The 22,653-nt window shown below is 36.7% G+C and overlaps 2 protein-coding genes across 6 annotated transcripts in view; one reads left to right on the top strand and one right to left on the bottom strand.

Annotated features, from left to right (window-relative positions):
• LOC134543121 (uncharacterized) overlaps positions 1–12,435 on the bottom strand; it is a 175,779-nt gene extending 163,344 nt beyond the window's left edge. For 2 of the 4 annotated variants that reach the window (XM_063387954.1, XM_063387957.1), the window contains exon 1: positions 12,086–12,434. In XM_063387954.1, the coding sequence (XP_063244024.1) occupies positions 12,086–12,347 (262 nt within the window). In that variant the 5' untranslated portion in view covers positions 12,348–12,434. Of the gene's footprint in view, positions 1–12,085 lie in introns of all 4 variants that reach the window. The other 2 variants (XM_063387955.1, XM_063387956.1) reach the window with 2 other exon arrangements.
• Positions 12,436–12,783: 348 nt separating this feature from the next.
• The window catches only part of LOC134542918 (myosin heavy chain 95F), a 265,995-nt gene continuing 256,125 nt past the window's right edge, over positions 12,784–22,653 (top strand). The window contains exon 1 of one of the 2 annotated variants that reach the window (XM_063387508.1): positions 12,784–12,960. The gene's annotated coding sequence lies outside the window, so the exon portion shown is untranslated. The remainder of the gene's footprint in view (positions 12,961–22,653) is intronic. The other variant, XM_063387509.1, reaches the window with a different exon arrangement.

Genomic DNA, 22,653 nt, shown 5'->3' with positions numbered 1-22,653 from the left:
TGTTTTTTTTTGTAATTAGCTATTAATTTTCGTTAACTAAAAGAAAGAAAAATGTCTATGGAGTACGTCCACAATTGTTCACCTTATTACAAACCATGTGGTTTACGGGATTTCATTCAGATACCGTTGGCTTGACTGTAAAATAAATAGAAAAATTTCGAAGCCATACGAGCTCAGGTCGCCCGCAGATCTACTCCAGAGGTTTTCTGCTCCGCCGCGCTGTCTTAGCGAACAATGCACACGGCATTTCTGGCCAATATTCGAAAATGATGTTTTACATGAACAGACAAAATTTGCAGTTTCCTAAATTAGGATGAACACGAAATTACAGCATCATATATTATTTGTCTGTCACACAAATGTGTGTTAAAGATTTGTTTAGTACAATTGCTCTTGTAGCATTATAATAAAATAGTTATGCATCTCTGCAACTAAGGATTTCTCCTGTAAATCACATACCTCATCTCTGAGCCATACGTGTCCGCAAAAAGCAAAGAAAATGAGATAGGGTTAAAGCTCCATGTAAAGTTGGACGAGTAACATATCTATGCCCAAAATTAAACTAAAATAGTTGATATGATGTCGTGTTTGTATTTAAAAATGTATAATTTTTTTTCATTTCCCTGCATAATTTAATAAAGTGTGCATCTCTGTATTTGAAATTATGTTCTTCAAATATTACTCCACTGAATTTGCACAGAAACGTTCTCCGAATGAGAGTTGGATAAAAGAATTGAAATACAGTAAACTCCCCATTATCCGCGGGCGGATGATCCGCGGTGCGCATGCTACGAAAAAATTCAGCACATATGTAAATCTGTATTTCATTACAAGTGAGCAAATTTGAACTCTACTGATGAGTGTATTGTGTGCAGTATACAGTAAAACGCCACAGGCCTTCTCTAAATTGTATCTTTGTTACGAAGTAAGTACCGAGCACTTTTATGTTTAATCTACATTACTGAAATGTATTGTATGTTAATTATTCAGTAAAATACTAAAATTTTAGCATCATTTAAAATTATTTTTACTGTTAGTTGTAACTTTTACTGTACATAAATTTTTAATTTTTTAAGTTCAAATTAATGTTTCCTTTTTTTTGTTTCCCATTTTCGGCTCTTTTGCGGATCATCCGCGATTTTCACTATCCGCGTTAGCCCTGCCACTTATTTTCGCGGATAATCGGGAGTGTACTGTAATGCCATGTCCCAGTACATGGACAAATAGACGAAATGCAGACGCTCTTCGGTGGTTGTGATCGTTCAGACGTCGAGGTCACGTGGCGAGGGTTTGTGACTCCCCCCCCCCCCCTTTTTTTTATTCTCCCTCTCTACACATGGCATAACTCAGGAAGGTAACACACCGAATTTTGTATAACAGATATCGAGTCGTTTTAGTGTTTAGCCTATACGTATAGCTGTGTGACGTAAAACTACACTAAGGCATTTTAACGGGTGTCCATAAAATAATGTCCCAGTTTCAGCGGTATATTATAACAGTTTAATCTAGACTATTTACAACAAATCATACATCAAATTGAAGGTATGCTAACATAGTTTTTTTCTTACAAATGTTCAATATGTGCATCTTTAGTTATACGGCACACATCCGACCTAAAAGTCCTATTCTTCCCAAACTTTGGTTAACAAGTCCGGAGTAATGGAAGCAATAGCCTCTTCAATTCCGTGTCTCAAACTCTGACAAATCATTAGGTAGCGGTGGAACGTAGACACGATCCTTTATGAATCCCTGAAGGAAAAAAAATCGCATGGCGTTATGTCAGGTGAACGTGGAGGCCAGCGAAAAAGAGCTCTGTCGTCTCGACCATTACGACCAATCCAACCGTCAGGGAAATCGACGTTCAGCCACTCTAGCTTAAATGAAACGCACGTTGATTTGAAATTACAGATTCACTCTTAGCGAATTGCATAACACAAAACGCTTTACGCTCAGGAGTCGCCATTTTGCGTAGGTGGCGCTGCAGGCGGGAAAACAACAAAACAGTACTCGCGCATGCGCTTACCTGAAACTGTTTGAGTTACTTTTTAAATGTGACCTTGAAACAAAACTCCACAACGCTTACAGTTGATTCTAACTGGGACATTATTTTATGGACACATTTTATAGTGCCCTTTACTACACCTTTCATTGCTACCTTTACCTTAACTTAAAAAAAAGATGGCAAATAAAAAATCTCTAACTCCTTTTTAAAGATTAAATAAATCAATCTAACATAAAAACAGCTAGACCATTGAAGAAATATATTGATTAATAGATTTTACCCACGGTTTCGCTCGCGTTGATGTTCTTAAATAAGTATCAAAGATAATTGCAAAGAAAAGAAAATAATATGGTAATTGATTTGTTTTATTGCGTGACTGGGATCATCAGTATTTAAAAATTCTAACATACAATTTAGCTTAAAAAACTGAAAACATGGTTTATTGAATATGTTTTACTATTACAAAAAATAAATAATTTTAAATACTAACATTTTAAAAAGTTAAAAGTATTGACGTATAGTAAATTAATTTTTCTTTAAAAGAGCTTAAATCAGAGTACCTATTATTCTAGGATGCTTCTGTATACTATGTTATATGTTTTTCTGTTCGGTGTAAATATGTGTAGATTTCGGGCATTGGACACACGCGAACAGGCTGTATAATATAGTTGGCCATGGGAAAAGCATGGCTTTTTCAAATGCACCCTTGCTACCTGCAATGTTTTCCCTTGCGCGTTGTTAGTGGTAACAACAAAACTAAGCCGGACGGGAAACTGAACTCTTTTGAATTAGAACGGTAGATCAGTGGGGATAATTGGTATTCGAGGTATTGATAACACTTGGCCCTTTACCGACACCTGTTAAAATAGTGGCACCAAGTATATTCGTGTGATCCGAAGCCTCGTTTCATTACATAGTCAAGGAGCAGAGTAAAATGTTTATGTCAAGGGATAGGAAATTTTATTTTTTTTTCCGCCTCGCCCGTGCGCTACACTGTATTTTTTTTTTTTTTTTGAAAATGAAACGGAAATATTCATGTAAAATTACAGATAGTTTTACATAAGTATTATACAACTGTATCAACTTCAAAATAGCGTTCACAGTAATACTGGGTTCGGATTCTTACCCGGGCATGTATGTATGATTCGTGTTAACACATTAGTACCTCCAATAGTAAAAGTTATTTGTAAACCGTTCCCTGAATAGCTTTCCAGTGTTAACTGCGCGGTAAAACAAAATGAAGTCAAATTGTTGAATATTCGAATTTTTTTCCCCATGGCTTGAAAAAAATTATATATATATATACCTATATATTCTTGACGAAACTTCGAATGTAAAATAATGCGCCAATTTTCGTTAGAAACACTGAGTATTTTCTCGAAAACGTATTTCATATTTGAAAAAAAAAAAAACATGTGTGTGTGTGTTGTACAAAGTTGCGATATACAGTAAACTCCCTATTACCCGCGCATGCTACGAAAAAATACAGCACATATGTAAATCTGTATTTTATTACAAGTGAGCAAATTTGAACTCTACTGACGAGTGTATTGTGCAGTATACAGTAAAACACCACAGGCCTTCTCGGAACTCACTCACTCTGTTTTGTTTTTTGTCTCTGTCGCACTTTTATGTTTACATTACTGAAATGTATTGTAGCCTATGTTAATTATTTAGTAAAATACTAAAATTTTAGCATCATTTAAAATTTTGTTATGTTGATTGTAACTTTTACTGTACATAAATGTTTAGACTTTTAAGATGAAATTAATTTTTCCTTTTTGTTTCCCATTTTCGGCTCTTTTGCGGATTATCCGCGATTTTCACTATCCGCGGTGGCCCTGCCACTTAATTTCGCGGATAATCGGGAGTGAACTGTACTTCTCGGCAACTGGTCTCCTCCAGAGACGTACAGATGGGGTCCCCCCCCCCCTCCCCACACAACTCCCGAGCGGAAGAGGAAGCGACGCACCAGGTCCCGCTCTTCGGCGCTGATCGCCGCCGAGGCGGTCCGCGGGCCCAGGCCGCCGCCACCCCGACTATTTATACCGCCTAACGCCCGCTCACTGTGCGCGGCATTGCGGCCCCTGAGTAGCTGCGACCGAAATAGTGCCCCCCTCCCCACCCCCGCGGGCTCACTTGCCGGCCCTCGCCGCCTCTGCTAGACTCGCCCAGGCTCGCGACAAACAAAATAACTATTTGAACCTTATTTTACTGTCCTAATTCTTCATGTTGGAAACATGTTAGCCCTCTGCGTGCGACGGAAGTCGCATGGAACGGAAATGTGTGACCACGGTGGCGCCATCCGGTGGCGGATGGGCCGCGAACAAAAGCTCGCAAGGTCAAAGGTAAACTTCATAGTTTTTTAACGTCTCGGTGAATTTTAACTTTATGGACAGTATTTTAATAAAATTTCTTGTCGTAAAAAAAGGTCGAATTTCATGGGGTTTCTAATTTTTAGTTTTTTTTCTTTTTTTTTTTTTTCGCTTTTATCGGAGCTCTTCCATTATACTGTTTAAAATTTATGTGTAAACGGTTGATTCGATAGTTGACGTAGTTTTTCCAGCAGCGAATTCTAGCGGCGGGAGCGTAAACTACGTGTGATTCGCGTCCAGAACTGTAGTTAAAAAAAACAATTTGAGTATATTTAACACGCTCGGCATTATTTTTTAAGTTTTCTAAGTTAAATTTCGTATGCGAGTTTTGTATTATAAGTGCGTTTGCAATAAGAGATATAATGAATTTGCTCGTTACCAAGATTAGATGTTACACATCACTGGCGAGTACTGAACGACTCACTCACATTTATTTAAGTTTTTTTTTAATATTTGATTATTTTATTTACAAAATGAACTTAATACAAAAAATAATAATTGAGAAAATTTGAAAAAAACTTCCTGTTGATAAGGAACCAAATTTTCTTGATTATTTTTTAACCATGAATATAACAGGACTGAAGCTCTTTTGTTGTAAAAATGTTGTGTTAACTCAGAAATGGTTGTTTGTTCTTGCTACAAACGCATTTTGTTGCAAATATAGACATTGGCGCTTTCAGAACGGGACGATTAGTTTATTCTCCTCGTTAGTAAACTAAAATTTTATTGTTGTTGTATCCATGCACCAAGCGAGTCGGGAAACTATACAAAACTTGTTCTTAGATGATATGTTGCCAACTTAGGTACGCGTGCAACAAACAGTGAACATGTCAATTATTTTCAAGTTTACACTAATTTTTTATTTGTTTGATGTCGCAAGTATTAACAGAGTTCGGGTACGTGGGATTAACTAAAATTGCAATAATATCAGTGACATTCGGATATTTAGTTTTTAACTTCTTATTATAGAAAGTAGATTAGGGCAGTATGATTTGTCAAGAAAAAATTTCAAGTGACAGCTCTCAAAATACTAAAGATATGATTTAGTATTTTAATTTTTTAGTACAAATAGTTTTACAAAAATTTAAAAAAACATTTGCATATTTCAAGAATATATAGTTTAAACATCGTTTAAGAAAAAAATGAATCCATAGGAAAAATTTAGCTGTAGGATATATTTTGAAAGACTTTAAACTCCTATACTCTCGAAAATTTATAGTAAGACTGTGCTGTGTCTTCCTTGAAAACTCACAGCTAGTCTAACACATTCGAATTCCATCAATCACGAAGATCTCAACATGGAGCTACTCGTACTAATATGTTGTCAGTCGGAACAGCTGTGGGACAGACTATGTTTAAGCTTTATTTATTTTACAGCTGTTGACAGGCATGACTGTCGGAAGATGATTCATAAATGTTCAGTTTTACAGGAATTATTTTAAGGCATATTATATCAGACACAATCGGATTTCCCTAACGTACTTATGTAGATTTCAAAGAAAGACTACCTAACCCGGTTACCATGATGCGAATTGCGAAAATTTTCTACCTAGTTTTACGTTTTATGGTCCCAAAATCGTAAAATTTTGTACGAATAACCCCATACATAAAATATAGAGACAGAAACTCTTTGTCGATTTTGTTAGTGGGCAAAATCTATCCATGGGGTGCAATGGGGAAGTTTTTTAAAAAAACTGAACAGATCGCTATAACTTTCTTAATTGAAAAATATTGCATCGGTAGTACCAAAATCATTTGTCTGAAAATATATTTGTTACAACTAGTTATTACTGCATGAAATGAAAACAAAAAGGGAGGGGGTTTAAGAACACAAGTACTCATAACTATCTTAATAGGCACACTATAAAATTCGTTAAAAGTCATTGTAAACCTTACAAATAATATGAACTAAAACCTTTACTTGAAACAATTTTTAGTACGACTAAGATGTATAAAAAATTAGGGTTGAAGCACAAAAGCACAAACCACAAAAGACTAAGAACAAATATTTAAAATTTCTTGTAAATATTCTAAACTATCTGAAGTACCCTGCGTTGCCCGGGCTAAACACATCATAATAAAAGGAACATCACTACCAAGTTTCAAGTCTGTAGGACACTTGAAAAACGGGAAATTTTGATTTTAAAGTCTCATTGATTGCACAATCTCGGTGCATAAAGGCTACGTATCAGCAAAACCGGGACGTCACTCTTCAGCTTCATTTTCTGGGAAGGCCGGTAACCCATAGGCAAGATGTGACAGACGCACCAAAAGATAGCGCGTTACGAATTCAAGGCAACGCCATCTATTGACGAAGTTCTAAACTAAACTTTTATTAGCGCCTTTAGTTCACTAACAGCCGTGAGCTTTACTAAGCGGATGGGTTTCGTCAAGAAGAAGGTTAGGAAGTTGCCAGTCTTTACTATATGACCGTGTGGCGGACGTAGAGAAATGACACAAACTCACTGTTTGTGTGTCTATGACCTACATCCTATGATGTTCTATTATAAAACTGAATTCACACCTTTTGCGTTTCCTTAGAAATGTAATTTCATAATTATATAACCATAAACTATCAATATGCAAAAAATCATGTCAATACACTGCTCCGTTGCTGTGTGAAAGGACAAACAGACAAACACACTTTCACCATTATAATATTAGTAGGGATATTCTATCTAAAACGTTTGTTTGAAAAAAAATATGCTAAGATCAACCCTTACTGCAAAGAATGGCCGAAATGATATCGCAGATATCCCTTTTAAATTGTTGTAAATCTTTAAGATATCACCTGAATATTTCGTCCGATAATTATTTGACAGCTGAAAGCATAATGGCAAGGGGTTAATAAAATTAGTTTAGAAATAACGGGGTCACAGGTGTTAAGCTTTAGTTTGATGTAAAGTTTGTTTCAGCTTGATTGTTGCAAGGCGTCAAAGAAATTTGAAAATAAATGCCCAATGTTAGAACACTCACTCGCTAGTTTTCATCTGCATTTGTTAACCAACAACTACTTTTATAAAACACTTAGTTTTAAGGGACATAGTGAAGTTCTTCCAACTACGTTCTTGGTGACATACGTGATTTTTTTTCATCATTAATCACTTATATGAATTGATTTTTAACTTAATTTAAATTAACACGAATTGTTTCCTTTTAACTAAAGTGTGTTGCACTTCACGCTGGTTGGAAGTGTATTCAGTGATTCTTAAATAACAACTAAAAACTTATCATTGACATGCGTGAGTGACAGAAAACTTCAGAAAATGTTACAAAAAATTATAAAGATAATAATATACTATGAACTAAAATTTTAAAAAAAAAATAGGTTAAACAAGATGTTGGAATTGTGAATTCAAGAGCTACCTTTCACTTTGCAAAAGAAATACACTCACACAATATATTTTTTTAAATAAAAAAATAAATATAAAAATTAGCCATAAAAATGGATAAACTATAAAGATCTTGCTAATAAATTTATTAATGCGCCTGACTCATACACACATTACATCGAACGAAAGCTGTTTTCACACCAACTGCTTGGTAGAAATGTGAAGTAAACATCCAGAGCATATATTTCACTATTGAAATAGACGGTGTCATTTATGTGGCCTACGATGTCCCAGCGTCAGTTTATCTGTGAGCCGAGGGTAATTTTAAAACATACCGTGGCTTAAAATTTTTACCTAAATTTGATTAAAGCTCGCTTATTATTTTCATTTTTCAAAGTGAAACATTTTTTATATGTGAACTAACTAGGTTATATGCCCATTTATAGTAGTCACAAAGATGAAGAAAACCACAACTGCAAAGTAGTGTAAAATTTTAAAATTAGATATTGTACACTTAAATAAACCAAATTTTTTTTTAAAATTTTAAAATTTGCATGTAGTAGATAGTAGTACCTATATAAATTTTTAGTTATTTAATAATTTAGTTCTTTTACAGGCATGTCCGCTAAATTTAAAAAATCTAATTTTGTTGCTAACTATGCAAAGATGTGTAACGGATATTATTATGAAATGTTAAAAAATTTAAAAGTTAAATCAACGTATCACGGAAGTATTTGGTTATGATTATATAGGATTAGAGCGGGCTTAACGCTTCTATTTTCATTCTGTAGTTTACTTGGGGATAAAAAGGGCGAATTAAGGTTAAAAGTCACATGCGTCCATGCCTTACACGACATCGTAGTTTATAATCTCTCGCGTCGAAAAAGGGGCTAAAGCTGGAATCATTATATCGAAAAAGGCGTGACGGGAAAGATTCGACGCGACAGAAAAATATCGCATCATAGTGGAAATGCGGTTATTAACCGCGTGAAAAACATAAACAAACAACCACGTACTTATACGATGATTCTTGCCAAGAAGTTACATTCGCATTATATATACGACAGCAAACCTAGTTTTCATGATGGTTTCAGTTGACGTATTTGAAAAAAAATAATTGTTTAACCTAAATGCAATATTCATTTGGCCAATAAAAATTCACAATCAATTTAAGTAAAGAAATCCCTTAAAATACACGAAATATAATTGTACTGTTAACGTGCAAGTTCCACTAACATTCGAACAACAAAATTCTGACTTTCATTTCAGTAGCGCTCGCGACCCGACGGAAATAGAAAAACTGTCTTATCATAAAGTATGTCGTGTCCGTGATTTTTTTTCGCGCTGGCACCACAGATGTGTTTAACGTGACTGGTTCGAGAAAAGTAGCCAATTTGGAGGTTTGGTAGTTTTTTCCAGACAACTGTGTCGAACTTCCAAGGGCATTAATTTGGTCGAGGTAAAGAGTTTTCGTCAGCATGAAAATGCAGCAACCCAACGTAGCAGGTGAAGCCAAGCCTTATCCTCAAAATAAACTAAGCATGTCGAAGAAAAATATTTAACGATTATGATGTTCTTCACGTTATAATTATCCAACAGTTACTCGCGCCTTGAGAGTATACCGTTTGCCACGCACACAAGAGTTGCTGTATGTCTGCCTCTCAGGGTAAGGCATACCCCTAGTGACGCTTTGGTTTTAAAACTATATTAAACATATTTTCATTCGTAATATTGAATGGACCGATGTTCTCCACCTTAGTTTCTAACAATAAAACGTTGATCAATTAATTATTTTGAAAATCCATTTGTGTTGCTGATACCACGACACCATTCGTGTGTGAAGCAACATCCGTCACTTCACGTGGTGCCATACGTGCGGGCGTTTGTGTTTCTGCCTGTGCGTGCGTTGTTTTTATTTTATTTTTTTGTTGGCTGACACGATGCTCTTTGAAATACAGCAACCTTTTCTAACCCTGCGGCAACCATAGTGCCTGGGCCATTTCATCGCCTCCTTGGAGTTCTGTATTCTTGTTGCTGGTTGGCGCTCACTTCACTTCGAGACACCTCGATGGCAAACAGAATCTTCAGATAGTCCACATTTCCCCCCCCCCCCCCCCCCCAAAAAAAATTACAATGGCCTTACCCCAAAGTTTAGCAACCCATTGTCTGTTACATCCTTTCCTATCTCCTTTCTATCTAGTACAACTTTGTAGGTACAATATCTCTAATTGGCAAGTCCCCTTCGTGCTACACTCCCGCGGCATTTTTTTATGTGTGACGTCTTAGCTCTCGGCACACGGCATTTGGTGGGAGTAATTTCTTGAATGGAACGGAAATCTAGACCAACCACGGTGCTGCCATCTGTGGCAGATGGCGCAAACAAAAAATTAACATAGATGATGGGAAACTTAATAGTAGTAGTTTTTTTAGTGAATTTGAACCAAAAAGGCATTATTTCAATAAAATGCCATGTTTAAATTCAAGTTCAAGGCCGGGGTTTAGTAATTTTTTCAAGTCTTTTTCATTTTTATTGGAACAGCTTAATTGTATAGTTTATAATTTTGCTCTTCTCATCAAATTATTTAATAATCGGCTTAGCTGCTCTGGCGGCGAATTCTAGAGGCGGGTGCGGAAACTATGTGTGATGATACGCGTCCAAAAATGTAATAGATAACACAATTTGCGTATATTTATCACGCTCGGCATTAAAGTTTCGTATTAAAAGCGAAAATTTTTGTCACCAAACAATAAAAAACCATATTTGTCTATGAAGTAATAGAAGTAATTTTATTGTCACCCCACATACCACGAGATTATTTCCACACGCTCGCCTGTGTTGATATCCAGAGCTGAAAGGTATTGGTCTCTAGCCTATTTAGTTTTCGAAGTAAAGTGTTCCAATCCCGCAGCACCAATCATCGCGTAGAACAAGGGCCATCACTGCGTAGTATTTCCGGGAAGATGCAACGAGTGCAGGTGTTTTCCAAGCCTCCCTCCCAGTGCCTACCCTCGTGAGGTATCAGCGGGGCGCTTCTTTGTCGCTCTTACTTCCAGGGGCGGAAAGAGGCCGACCGCCTCTCTTGGTCACCAGTTAGTAACATATGCCCTTGGAGCTACTGCGAACCAGCCTCCTGAAATGTAGCTCAGTGTCTGGAAACACCCTAATGCTTTACAAATCCGACAGCTCCGTAGCCATCCATGGTAGAAGATCACGGTAGACGGCTAAAGCAGAAAGACGCCTCGCTATCACACCTCGGTCATCCCAAAATCAGCCATTCCGAAGATGTACTCTGCAGGTACAGTTAAAATCTTCTGTTATTGCAGTAGAGCAGTAGACAGCTGACCAATCCGTTAAAACCATGGAGGTGATGTAAACATAGGAAGCATGACCCTTACAAACAAAAGTTTATCATTGTTCTTGAGTTATAACACTGGAGTTTGATATTAGTATATTTTTTCCAACACAACCTCAGTTCACCTTTGTGGTTTCATGGGACAATATGATATTGCTGTGCACTTTCTAATGGAATTCAAAGCAATGGAAAATGACTACTCATACTTTTTTTCCCGCGTCTCAAAAATTTACGCGATGAACGTTTCGCACACATTTATGTATGTACACTTTCGTAATCCCTCGTGCCCGTGCCCATACTACCTCTATGGCACGCTAAAGGAAGGTGGTCGATAGCTCGGTTCGAGCAGCGGTCACACCGCCCCGGCGACTGTCCCCCGGGTAATGGAGACAGCCTCCCGAGCGGCGGCGGCCCATGGGTGCCCGCGCGCCAATCAGCTCCCGTCCCGAGCCCCACGTGACCTGGCCGACCGCTCGACTCGGGGACTATTTCCGACGACGGCCGGCGGGGCTGGTTGGCGCAATCGTTTAGGAAAGCCTGCAGGCCCGCTGGGCCGGCGGCGGTGAAATAGGATACCTGGGCCAGCGGCCGGGCACGGCGGCACACCACGATTTTCGCCCTTACGAGCTATCGTGCTATATTCATTTGTAATTAGCCAGAGAGTAGTTCGACTTACATCGCCTTAGACACCAATTATTGGTGATCGTGCTATTAGAGACTTGTGAGTCACTAACTGGCTATAGATATATTTAAAACCGTATTGGCATCTTATCGAGCATGACGCAATGCGTTTCGGTTACGATACGCAACGCTTGCGCACGTTCGTTTGGAGGGTGTGGGCGTGGGAGAGAACATATGTCCACAAAGTACACTTGTTTCAAACGTGCAAGTCGGGGGTTAATATCGTTAACACTTCACGTTAATGGGATGAGAACGGAACGGGGGTGATGAACGTCGACTAGGGCGAGTGGAGGCGCAGGAATACACAAACACACACACTTGCGATGTGTTTGGCACACTTACACCAAAACACAGCCACAAAATCCTTCTCGTTGAGGACTTTCTCCAACTGCTTGGCGGTGACCTCCTCGATGACGGACTCCGCCTCCTTGGCCGCGGCGCCGGCCGACGCCTGCTGTCTCTTGGCCGCCGCCGCGCCGCCGAGCGCCGCCAGCACCAAGAGCAGCAGGAGCAGCGGCGACCACGACAGCGCGGTGGAGGAGGCGCGACGACGAGCGCAGGACGATCCTCCGCCGCCGCACGAGCTCGGGAGTGCCGCCGCCATGGCTGTTCCCTCCCGCCGCCACCGACACGCCGCCTACCAGGACAGTCACTTCCGTCTCGCTCGCACGCTCGCGCGCGACTCCGGCTGGTTCCTCGAGGCGACCGCGGGCGGCGCTTCCCTCTGCTCCCCTTATTCTTCGCTTCACGCGCTTCTCCTCGCCGCCGGTAGATCACACTGCGTGATAGTATCTAGATCCCTCCGTGCCTTGTTTCAGGATCTAGGAGACAAGTAGCCAATGTGCCCAACCTTTAGAATTTTTATAACGTGTTCATCTAGGGAACTGAAAACGTTTTATTTATTTATTTAAAAACTAACTTATTGTGAAAGGAGAGGGTGGGAACTCAGTATTTCTGCAAGAATATAACTTATTGAGTTTCTATATATATATATATATTTTTTTTTTTTTTTACTTTGCGGTTCTTCTCCAAGTCAGCATGTACCTACCATGTTGCCTGATGGGATACCCCGTGCAAGTGTGAAGTTTTAGTTTCCCAATTCACGATTCTGCTGTTTCTTATTATTTTAGTTTACTTGCAAACATTTTGTAGAATTTTTTTACTAATTGAAGTTACAGTTTGTGTTGGCTGAAAAGTTTCATTGTAAAATATTTCTGGTAAGTAATTATCGCCAAATTTTCTAAACTTGATTATATCCAATTTTAACATTTAGTTGTGTACTTGTAATCTTGTTTGTTTTATTCTCCATTATGGCATTATGGCATTGTGAGCTGTGTCATACTTGACGTATTCCGATAATAATGCTTATGTGCTAAAACCGTAGTTAATCAGCTTAATTCGCAGATATTGTTTTATTTTTAATAACTTCATTTCAACCAAAAGTTTGAGTTAACTATATTATTGATATCACTTTAGTTGTAATGAGTACATGTTAGTTGGGGGGGGGGGGGGGAGAGGAATACTACCATAATGTCAGCAGTATACCGCCTGGCTTCTTCGAAAAACGGACGAGACGGAATTCTGCCATACTTTCTTATACACTCCATGGAAAGATTCCAGCGGCATTGCTCTCGAAGTAGTGTATAGAATACTCGGTTGATAGCGCTGTCAAACCTCTAGCTGTTTCTCAGGTTAACTTTAAAACTTACATATAGCGCTTCTGACGGTGATTGTTGTACAATAATTTCCAGATCGCGGACGAGAAGAAAGAAATGTTTTCAAAAATGTATGGTAAATCTGTATTGTACGGATTAGCGCCAAAAAAAATCGTACAAATATGAAATAACTTTCATTATATGCTATCTTACGTCCTCTTTTCAGAACCGCCTGCGGAGATAAAAAATTCCAATTACTTTTGGAGATATCGAATTTTTTAATATTCATTTTTTGGTGATTTTTTAAAAAAAAAAAATTAAAAATCCGAAAATACCTTTCTTCTGTGCTCTTTAACTTCCTCATTTCATTAAACCCGACGGAGATCAGAAATTCCAAATACTTTAGGAGATATGGAATTTTTTAATTTTCACGTTGTGCACTGACGCGGCGTTTCAGCGGGAAGCCTACGATTCACACATCCTTCTGGACATACCCGAATACTCACGTTGGCAAGCCTTCTTTTCTTAAAATTAGCAAGAAGTAATTAAAAATACTTTAAAACATTGTAGATGGTTGGTTATATAAGGTAAGTATAGCTACATTAAAAAAACTGTAAAATCATTTTATGGTTGCTAAGCAAGTAACTTTTTAATATGTAGCTATCCAGCGCTAGGAAACCGTTTTCATGAGTTCACAGTATTTTTAATGTAGCTATCCTAACCAAATCAACCATCCACAATGTTTTGAAGTATTTATAATGTAGCTAACATAATCAATTGACCATTAGTTTTCATTAGTTGCATATTTATTTACAATAAACAAAAAAAAAACAACCGAAGATGCACGATCGGGCGTTTGCCTCTCGTCTGTTGAAAGAAGGCTTGCCAACGTGAGTATTCGGGTATGTCCAGAAGGATGAGTGAATCGTAGGCTTCCCGCGTTCACCATTGTTGCTTGTTTACAAGTATGATTTTTTTTTTTCGCGACGTAGTTGAACGACTACATCACGTAAAAAGAAAATTACGTGAGTTCCTACTGTTCATCCTTTTTCCCGGTTTGTTAGGTCAGGTCAGCTACATTATAAATACTTTAAAACTAAACAACCATTAAAATTAATTTTTATTATTTTTAATGTCCGTTCAGTTTCAAAGTATTTATACTGTAGCTGACCTGACCTAATCTACCTTTGTCCCGTTTTGTTAGGTCAGGTCAGTTACATTATAAATACTTAAAACTATACAAGTAAAATTATTTGATATTATTTTTAATTTCCGTTTATTTTGAAGTATTTATCATGTAACTAACCTTACCTAATGGAAAATTTCTGTTATTTAGGCATTCACGCACACACGGCAAAATATAAAATGGCGTCTGTTAAATGATTACATAGGGCTTGTATTGCAAAATAAGAACGGCGATATCTCCAAAAGTAATTGGAATTTTTAATCTCCGCAGGCGGTTCTGAAAAGAGGACGTAAAAGAGCATATAATGAAAGTTATTTCATATTTGTACGATTTTTTTTGGCGCTAATCCGTACAATACAGATTTACCAAATGTATTATAGGGAGCAGCACTGTATTCTTATTACGAAGATTTTTTTTTTTTAAAAAAAAAGTAGTTTTCTGTCGCCTTCAACAAAACTGTTTTTACAAAGGCGACGGAAAACAAAAATGGACGAAGGGGAATTCTGCCAAGTTTCGTATACATTCCACGGAATGAGGAAAAAGGCCTCGTAATGTAACTAGCTTCATAAAATTTAAATATTTGCTTACTGGAATAATTAATTGGAGATCATTATTTAATAAGTGCAAATACAACATATTCATTATTAGGACGATAGAACACAAAAATCTCAGATATTAAGGTTTTTAATGAATGTATATTTAAGATGTTGAAATTCGAGTGAAATATTTTTGTGTATTGTAGTTTGTTGGCACAGGTCAAGCAGTCAGTACAGGCGTTCTAGGGGAGACATATAGGCTCGTACATCGAATGTTGGTATAATGATAAAAATCAATAACTTTACGACAAAATACAACACAACACACAGATCACAGATAGATAAAGTTCATAGTAACTGAATCTTAAACAGAAACTAAAATGGTGTATACAAAATAAATATGTAGATCATAAAGTTTTTTACCAATGAATGTTTCTAGATTATTCAAAACGAGTTATAATTTTTTTTACAAAATTTGCAGTTACTAATGGTTTTTTACAGTGTCACTTATTCTAATAATTGCAAATTGAAATTCTTAATCCAAACCGAGATATTATGTCTGAAGCATCAAAAATGTATTAAATTTGACTGCAAAGCGTCTATTTTAAGATAATTAAAACAAATATATACCACGCATTGCTTGAAGAAGCCTAAAATTGATAATTGTTTCATATTTATTTATTTCTGGATGTAATACTAGGGCGCAAACACACGCGTGTTAAAGACAATCTTCCTGATAAATAAATAAAAGTCATGTGCCTATAAATATTTTGTTTCGTCAAAAACGTCTAAAATATTACATAACAAAGGTATTGGTCAATGGTTTGTAACTAAAATTAAACTGCCAATAATACGTGAAGAAAATATATAGGCTACCGATAAATGGTTCAACATACAACATCGGTATACAACAACTCACTGACTTAATTCAAATATTTTTATGTACAAAAGCAAAAAAAAAAAATGTTTTAAATGTTTGTTACAGTCAGTTACTAAAAACTAAAAAAATATATTTTTACAAAACTCCGTTCCCCCGGAGAAACCGAAACCCCCGGAATGGCCACCGCATGGGGAGCCCAAGAAAAGAAACGGGCTCCCCATTTGGAAGCCACAGGTTCCAAAGGTTTTTTTCTGTTCCACCCACCGTTTCTTTGGTAGCCTGACTTGTTACAAAGGATTGTATTCCTACCAGAGAAATTGCCACCATTTAGTCTGGGCAATCCGCCTTGGAGGAGCCGGGGCGCGAACCTGGGTCCTACAAGTCACAAGGCAGGCGCTCTACCCCAGAACCAGAGTGGTAGAGCGGATACTTGCAGTCTTCTTAACACTGACATGATGTTATTCCACGAGTTTACTGTAGTTTCGTGTGTCATTAACACGTGCAGTACCTCAGTAACGAACAAATTTATGTATTCTTAGGCCGGCCACACACGCTCCGGTTTTCCTCAGAGGTCTGCCTCAAGGTACAGAACCTTAGGTAGACCGGAGTGTGTGTATGTTATTGTACCTTGAGGTTTCTTGGAAAGAGGTGACCGGAGTGAAAATCGAAAATACCTTCGTTCGCCTCAAGGTACGCCCCTTCCTCACACATTTCAGGAGCCAGGAGCGTGTGTACCAGAGATCAGGCAGACTTTGAGGCGACCTGTCAGTGCCTCCCCTTACATCCGCGAGTGAGGTTAGTCCGAATACTTTCTGTGGTAACCAATTATTCTCGAACACGCCAAGTTTTGGAGGAATTTATTAAACTGTACAAGGATTATCCTTTCTTATGGGAAGTAAAGCGAAAGAATATCCTGATCGCGGAAAGAGGGGCTGCGTACGGACGATTAGTGGAAAAAATGAAAGAAATAGAGCCTACTGCCAACAAAGATATAGTAATTAAAAAAATTAATAATTTTAGAAGCAATATCCGCAAAGAAGCAAAAAAAAAGTGAAGATTTTGAAGAAAAGTGGAAGTGGTGCCGACGAAGTTTATGAGCCGACATTGTGGTATTTCCATCTGTTTGATCCCCTGTTGGATGTCCTATTTCCCAATAATTGGTGCCACAAGCGACAGGACTTTCAAGTATGTATCTTCGTCCATCCTTAAGTAATCATGCCAATCTTTTGGCGCGAATCTCAGCTCATTCATTTTTTTTTTATTTATTTTTTTTAAACCAGTCTTGGCACCACACTTTTCGTTTCACTTTCTGTGTCTTCATTTTCCCCGTTGTTATAAGCAATCCAATGACAGCGAGAGCATCGTCTGTTTACGCAATAATTGCAGGTATACTACTGACACGCCTCATTGTAACTCTAGTAGACCCGAACGTGTGGGCGCACCCCCCCCCCCCCCTCCTCCCCAACACCAAAAATTTCAGGTCTGCCTTGAGGCAGACCTCTGAGGAAAACCGGAGCGTGTGTGGCCGGCCTTATGTTCTTCGTTCAGCATGAATTATGTAATTTCATAACTGTGAAATATAATTTGTATAACTAGACTGGCAATTTTTTAGTTGATTTTCTGCAAACAAACTTACAGTCCCGCTGTACAATAATTATATAGAAATATAGACTAGTCAAAAATATGTAAAGAGCTTGCACTGTCGATGGTAAAGTTATTTGAAATAAATTACATTTCATACTGACATTGCCGGAATTTTAGGTAATGAATGATAGTACTGGCCTTAAATCGATCAGTTTCTGAAGACTAAGAATTTAAATGACACCTGTTTTGTGAGATTTACTTACTTATTGAGAAATATTCACATTATTTGAATACAACTATATGTTATTGGAACTTACAGTACTCCTGAGTACAGAATTCTTGGTAATAGCTTACCTCAGGGTTAAGCAGGAGCATAAATGTTTTATTTCATACAATGAAACCCTCAGAAACGTAATTAAGTCATCGGGATTATTAAACATGAACTTCTTTGAGCACACAACTACAAAAAGTATTTATTTAATAATTGTGCACATCGCAGTGACATCGCTATTTAATTATTTGTAATTTTAATTGTAACAAAAGTTCGTCCAAAAAAATATTGTGTACAAAAAAATCCTACAAGAGATTTCACTTTTCTTATAATTTTGTTGTTTTAAATTATTATGTTCGAACCTTTCCTTCAGTTCAACAACTTAAGCAGATATAATAATTTCGTTATGAAATTAAATTCTACATACTGCAAATACATGGTAATATACTCATATAGTAGCAAACAAAAATCAGAATAAATAATTTACGATATCATAAAAACAAATAAATATTCCAATCAGACCTTTTTATTTTTAATTTTCGTACTGTGTTTTCCTAGGTATTTTATCATTTCTAAACATGATGCTAGTAATTCTGTATTTCCTACTCATTTCGTACTAATATATAAATTATATTTACATTATTCTATGGTATTATTATATTTTCGTGTTTCGATTAATGCAAAACATAACATACAGCTTTGAAAACTTAAGTCGCTGCAAGCGCTATCTGTTACCCTTCTGATCAACTACTCAACTAAACAGTGCGAACCTGTAGCGCTAGCGTAGTTTTAATGAAAACCGTTACATCTATAACAAAAACCGATTGAATTTGTTTTAATATTGTCTATGTATTTATTACTTCATAAATTCCAGCAGTAATTTCTTCAAAAATAACATATGAAACAATCTCACTCGTTATTTTCCCCAAATAAGTAAGTATAAATTGTATGGTGTAACAATAGTACCAAAGTGAACTGATAGATAGAGTTCTCTTCGTTTATTTAGCACCAATAATTGTGATAATCAAATAATACGGTAATCCTACTATTAATTGTACGTTGTAATATTATTAAATTATGAAAATGTAAAAGGTTCGAACTAACGATAAAAACATTAAGGAAAGAATGTACCGCAGTGATGAGGTTTGAACTTATATCCCTGTACTAAAGCACAAGTTCGTGGCTGGGAGTCGTGGCGTACTCCTGTAATCCAGCTGCTTGGAGGCCTGAAACAGTGGATAATCTGAGGCTGGGAGTCCTGATGCTCAGCTCCCCATGTTGACTGGGTGTCCGCACTAAGCTCGGCGTCAATATGGTCGCCCTTGGGGAGCCTCGGGCGACCAGGTTGGTTGAGGAGGGGCGAACCGGGCCAGGGGGGAAACCCAGCAGCTAAAAGTCCCCGCGTGGAGCAGTAGTGGGATCGCACCTAGGAGTGGGGACTGGGTGGCAGCCTGGCCAATATGACCAGACCTGTTTCTTTTTGTATTTTTAAGTTACACTTGTAATCATACAAGTTTTCTTTTCGAAAATCTACCATTCAGGGACGTACAAAGTCTTAAACAAAGGGAATGAATTTAAAAGCAAACGGCTCATACATTAAATTAAATTCTTTGTATGCTCCTGTTATCATTTACTTTTATGTAGTTCAATAATTTTTTTTAAGTATTTTGGAAGAAATGCGATTTCATTAATATATCATTTCGTAACAGATACCAGCAAAATATGCATAACCAACACACCAAATAAAATTTAACCAAACCTAGTCCAACTTTATCCAAAATCCTTATTTTATACAATCTTGTCGGCTATGATGTGCACTGCTTTAATGTATTGTCTTATTCATCGTTGTTGGATTCCTCAAAATGTATTATTTGTTTTGAATTTAGGCAGGTCCTGTTCAGTCATGCATATGCAAAGAGTCTTGATCATAAATTTTTAAGTCGTGTCAGAATTTCGGATCGAACCCTGGATTCACGCCACATACGCATCATACTTTAGTGGCCACTGCCACAGAAGAACATTTCCATGGCAATTAACTTGTTTTAGCAAGCTAACAATACTTTGGTGGGTGGGTGCCCAGAAATTAATTCTTGTATGTACTATTTGGTTCGAATCATATCTGAGCGGTTGTTACCAAGGTGTCATTCTTGATAACGAAGTGTGTCCACGTGGCTTCCAATAACAGCGGGTGTCCTTCAGGGTTCGATTTATTAATGACTTACCTAAATGCTAAATGCCTTAAAAATTGCCTATATCACATGTATGCTGACGATGTACAGATATATCTTCATACCAAAGCAACTGATATTAAATGTAAATAACCTTATGTTGAATATTGATAAAACTGATATAATAATTGGTTCTGTTCTTATTATTCTTAACGTCATTTCTTACAAACGCAATAACTTATCGCTTGGAGAAGTTGATATTCAGTTCTCAAACGTAATTAGAAACCTGGGAGTTCTGATAAACTCAACCTCAACTTGGAAAGAGCAGATTATGCAAATTAACAAGAAAGTTCAGTTCTCAACACATTGCTTTCGACGCTTAAAATTTTTTATAACAGTATTAAAACCATCCTTGTACAGACCTTAATTATGCCTCACTTTGGTTACTGCGATGTTTTGGTTCTTATATGACAGATAAACTAGCAAAGCGGCTTCAGAAGCTCCAAAATTATCAAATCCATTCAAATTGTTTACATACCCTAAAAAAGGGGTTCAAAAACCTGGGGTTGGAATAATAAAATGAATCTTTCCTACCATGTACACTATCGAAAACATTCTTATTTTTGTTTAACTTTCTAAATATTGTCTAAAACTTGTTAAAATATTTTTTTTATATAGCCAACCATTACTTTAAGGTGTAAAAAAATCATTAATATTTTTTAATAGATAATACTATCAGATCCGTTATAATTTTTTGATGAAATGAACTATTATCACAATAAAAGGGGTTGAAATTTAACAATAACAAATAAAAACTTTCGTAGTATTAAATTTGTTCGAATTTATTTTAAATCTTGTTAATTTTACCTTGAAACCTTTGGTCCAAAGAAATTTTTTATACAACCACGTATTAGTTGCAAGGGATGAAAAATTGTGTTTGAAGGTCAAAAATTTTGCAAAACTACCTTATTAGGCATAATATGAAATTCGTTCTGAACTTTTCAATGCCGGATGCATTGAATTAAAAACATTCAAAATATTTTCGCCGCATGGAATATGAGAAAATGTTTAATCGATCATTTTGAATATTTGAGAACATTTGTTGGAATGATATGTATATTAAGTTCTTAAAATGTTCCAGGAGTTTATAGAAGTTTCCAAAATATTTCCAGAAGAATTAGGTACTTGGAAATCTAACTACGCCTGTAGGCTGTGCTGAAAGTTATTTTTTTAATTGCCTATTTGTATCCTATGGATCGGAGCGTGGGCGTTTCTGGCCGATACGATGCCATTAGTTTGTTGCAAAATATTAATTTGTTCAGGGTCCTACATTTATCAGCTCGTGTACAACAGACATTAGAAGATTGAAGGTTGTTTCAACCGTTATGCTGTAATCACAATAGTGCGAAGCCAAGTACGCGAAAGGAATAAAACAAGTTTCTAACCTATCAAGTTCCACACATCTGTGACATCAGGGCGACCTTAATTCACGGGCACGATAGACTTAACGGTTAGGAACCTTTTTCTGTTCTCATCGCGTCGTGGGCGCGAAGTTACTGAAATGAGCGTCGGAATTGGGTTTCAGAATGGTGGTGAAACTGTTGCGTTGGTAATACAATTATATTTGGTCTATTTTTGAGTTTTTCTTTATTACATTCGTTCGTGAAATATTCTAAACATAATTATTCACGTACAATATTTTCCCCAATAAATATTAACTTTGTTTCCAACAAATTTTTCTCAAACAGGTCACATACGTAGTGCGAATTTAATGGCAACCAACATGTTATATCTAGTTGTTTGTTTCCTTTCGTCGCTTGGTTGATAACAACAAAGCGATATTATTTCTGTCGCGTCCTTCGCATCGCGTTTTTCGCGCTGTTGTGGTTCCAGCACTGCAAGGATATTCGCTGCCACCCGAGCTGGCATATTGGAGTAAAACTGATTTTTCTCAGTAGGTTGTACATGAGTTATTGTTTAGAATAAATTCTAGCCTACTCCATGCACATAAAAAAAGTGTGTATAACTCTGTGGGGTATTATTATTGTAAAGAACTTTCTAAGTAAAACATGACTTTATTTTCAGATAATTTTTATCATGAAAATGGTGACAGAAAAAAAAATGTGTTACCTTGCAGATCATTATTTTATATTTACGTAAAGTATAAAACTTGTAAACTTCAGAAGTAACTTAATATTAAGAAATATACAAAAATTATTTAATGTAAATTATTACATAACGAGTTCAAAAGCCACATTTTTTAAAATTTTTTTGGGACATACAATAAGAACTATAAAATCATAGAAGTGGAACTTTTTAGATCTAAATTTAATTCTATACTATGCACTGTCTATTTCATGGCTTAATTTAGCTTTAAAATTTTCTAACTGAACTCAAATGACGTCATAGATATGTTCCACTTTATTTTTTGCGATGATTGGTATACAGTAATACAAGAACCGTCACAATCAAAACTAACGAAGCAAAATTCAGTGTTAGGTAAATTAACAAACATAGAACATATTGTAAACAAAAACAAATTACTATAGTGTATTAAATATAGCTTTATTGTTTAATGTTGAGGGTTTTTGTCAAGGCGCCTGATGAAGGAGATGAAAAATAATTAAGCA

This window comes from Bacillus rossius (assembly GCF_032445375.1).
Source record: "Bacillus rossius redtenbacheri isolate Brsri chromosome 9 unlocalized genomic scaffold, Brsri_v3 Brsri_v3_scf9_2, whole genome shotgun sequence".
NCBI lineage: Eukaryota > Metazoa > Arthropoda > Insecta > Phasmatodea > Bacillidae > Bacillus > Bacillus rossius.
The sequence above is the reverse complement of the archived record's forward strand: the minus strand, read 5'-3'. Positions and strand labels throughout refer to the sequence as shown.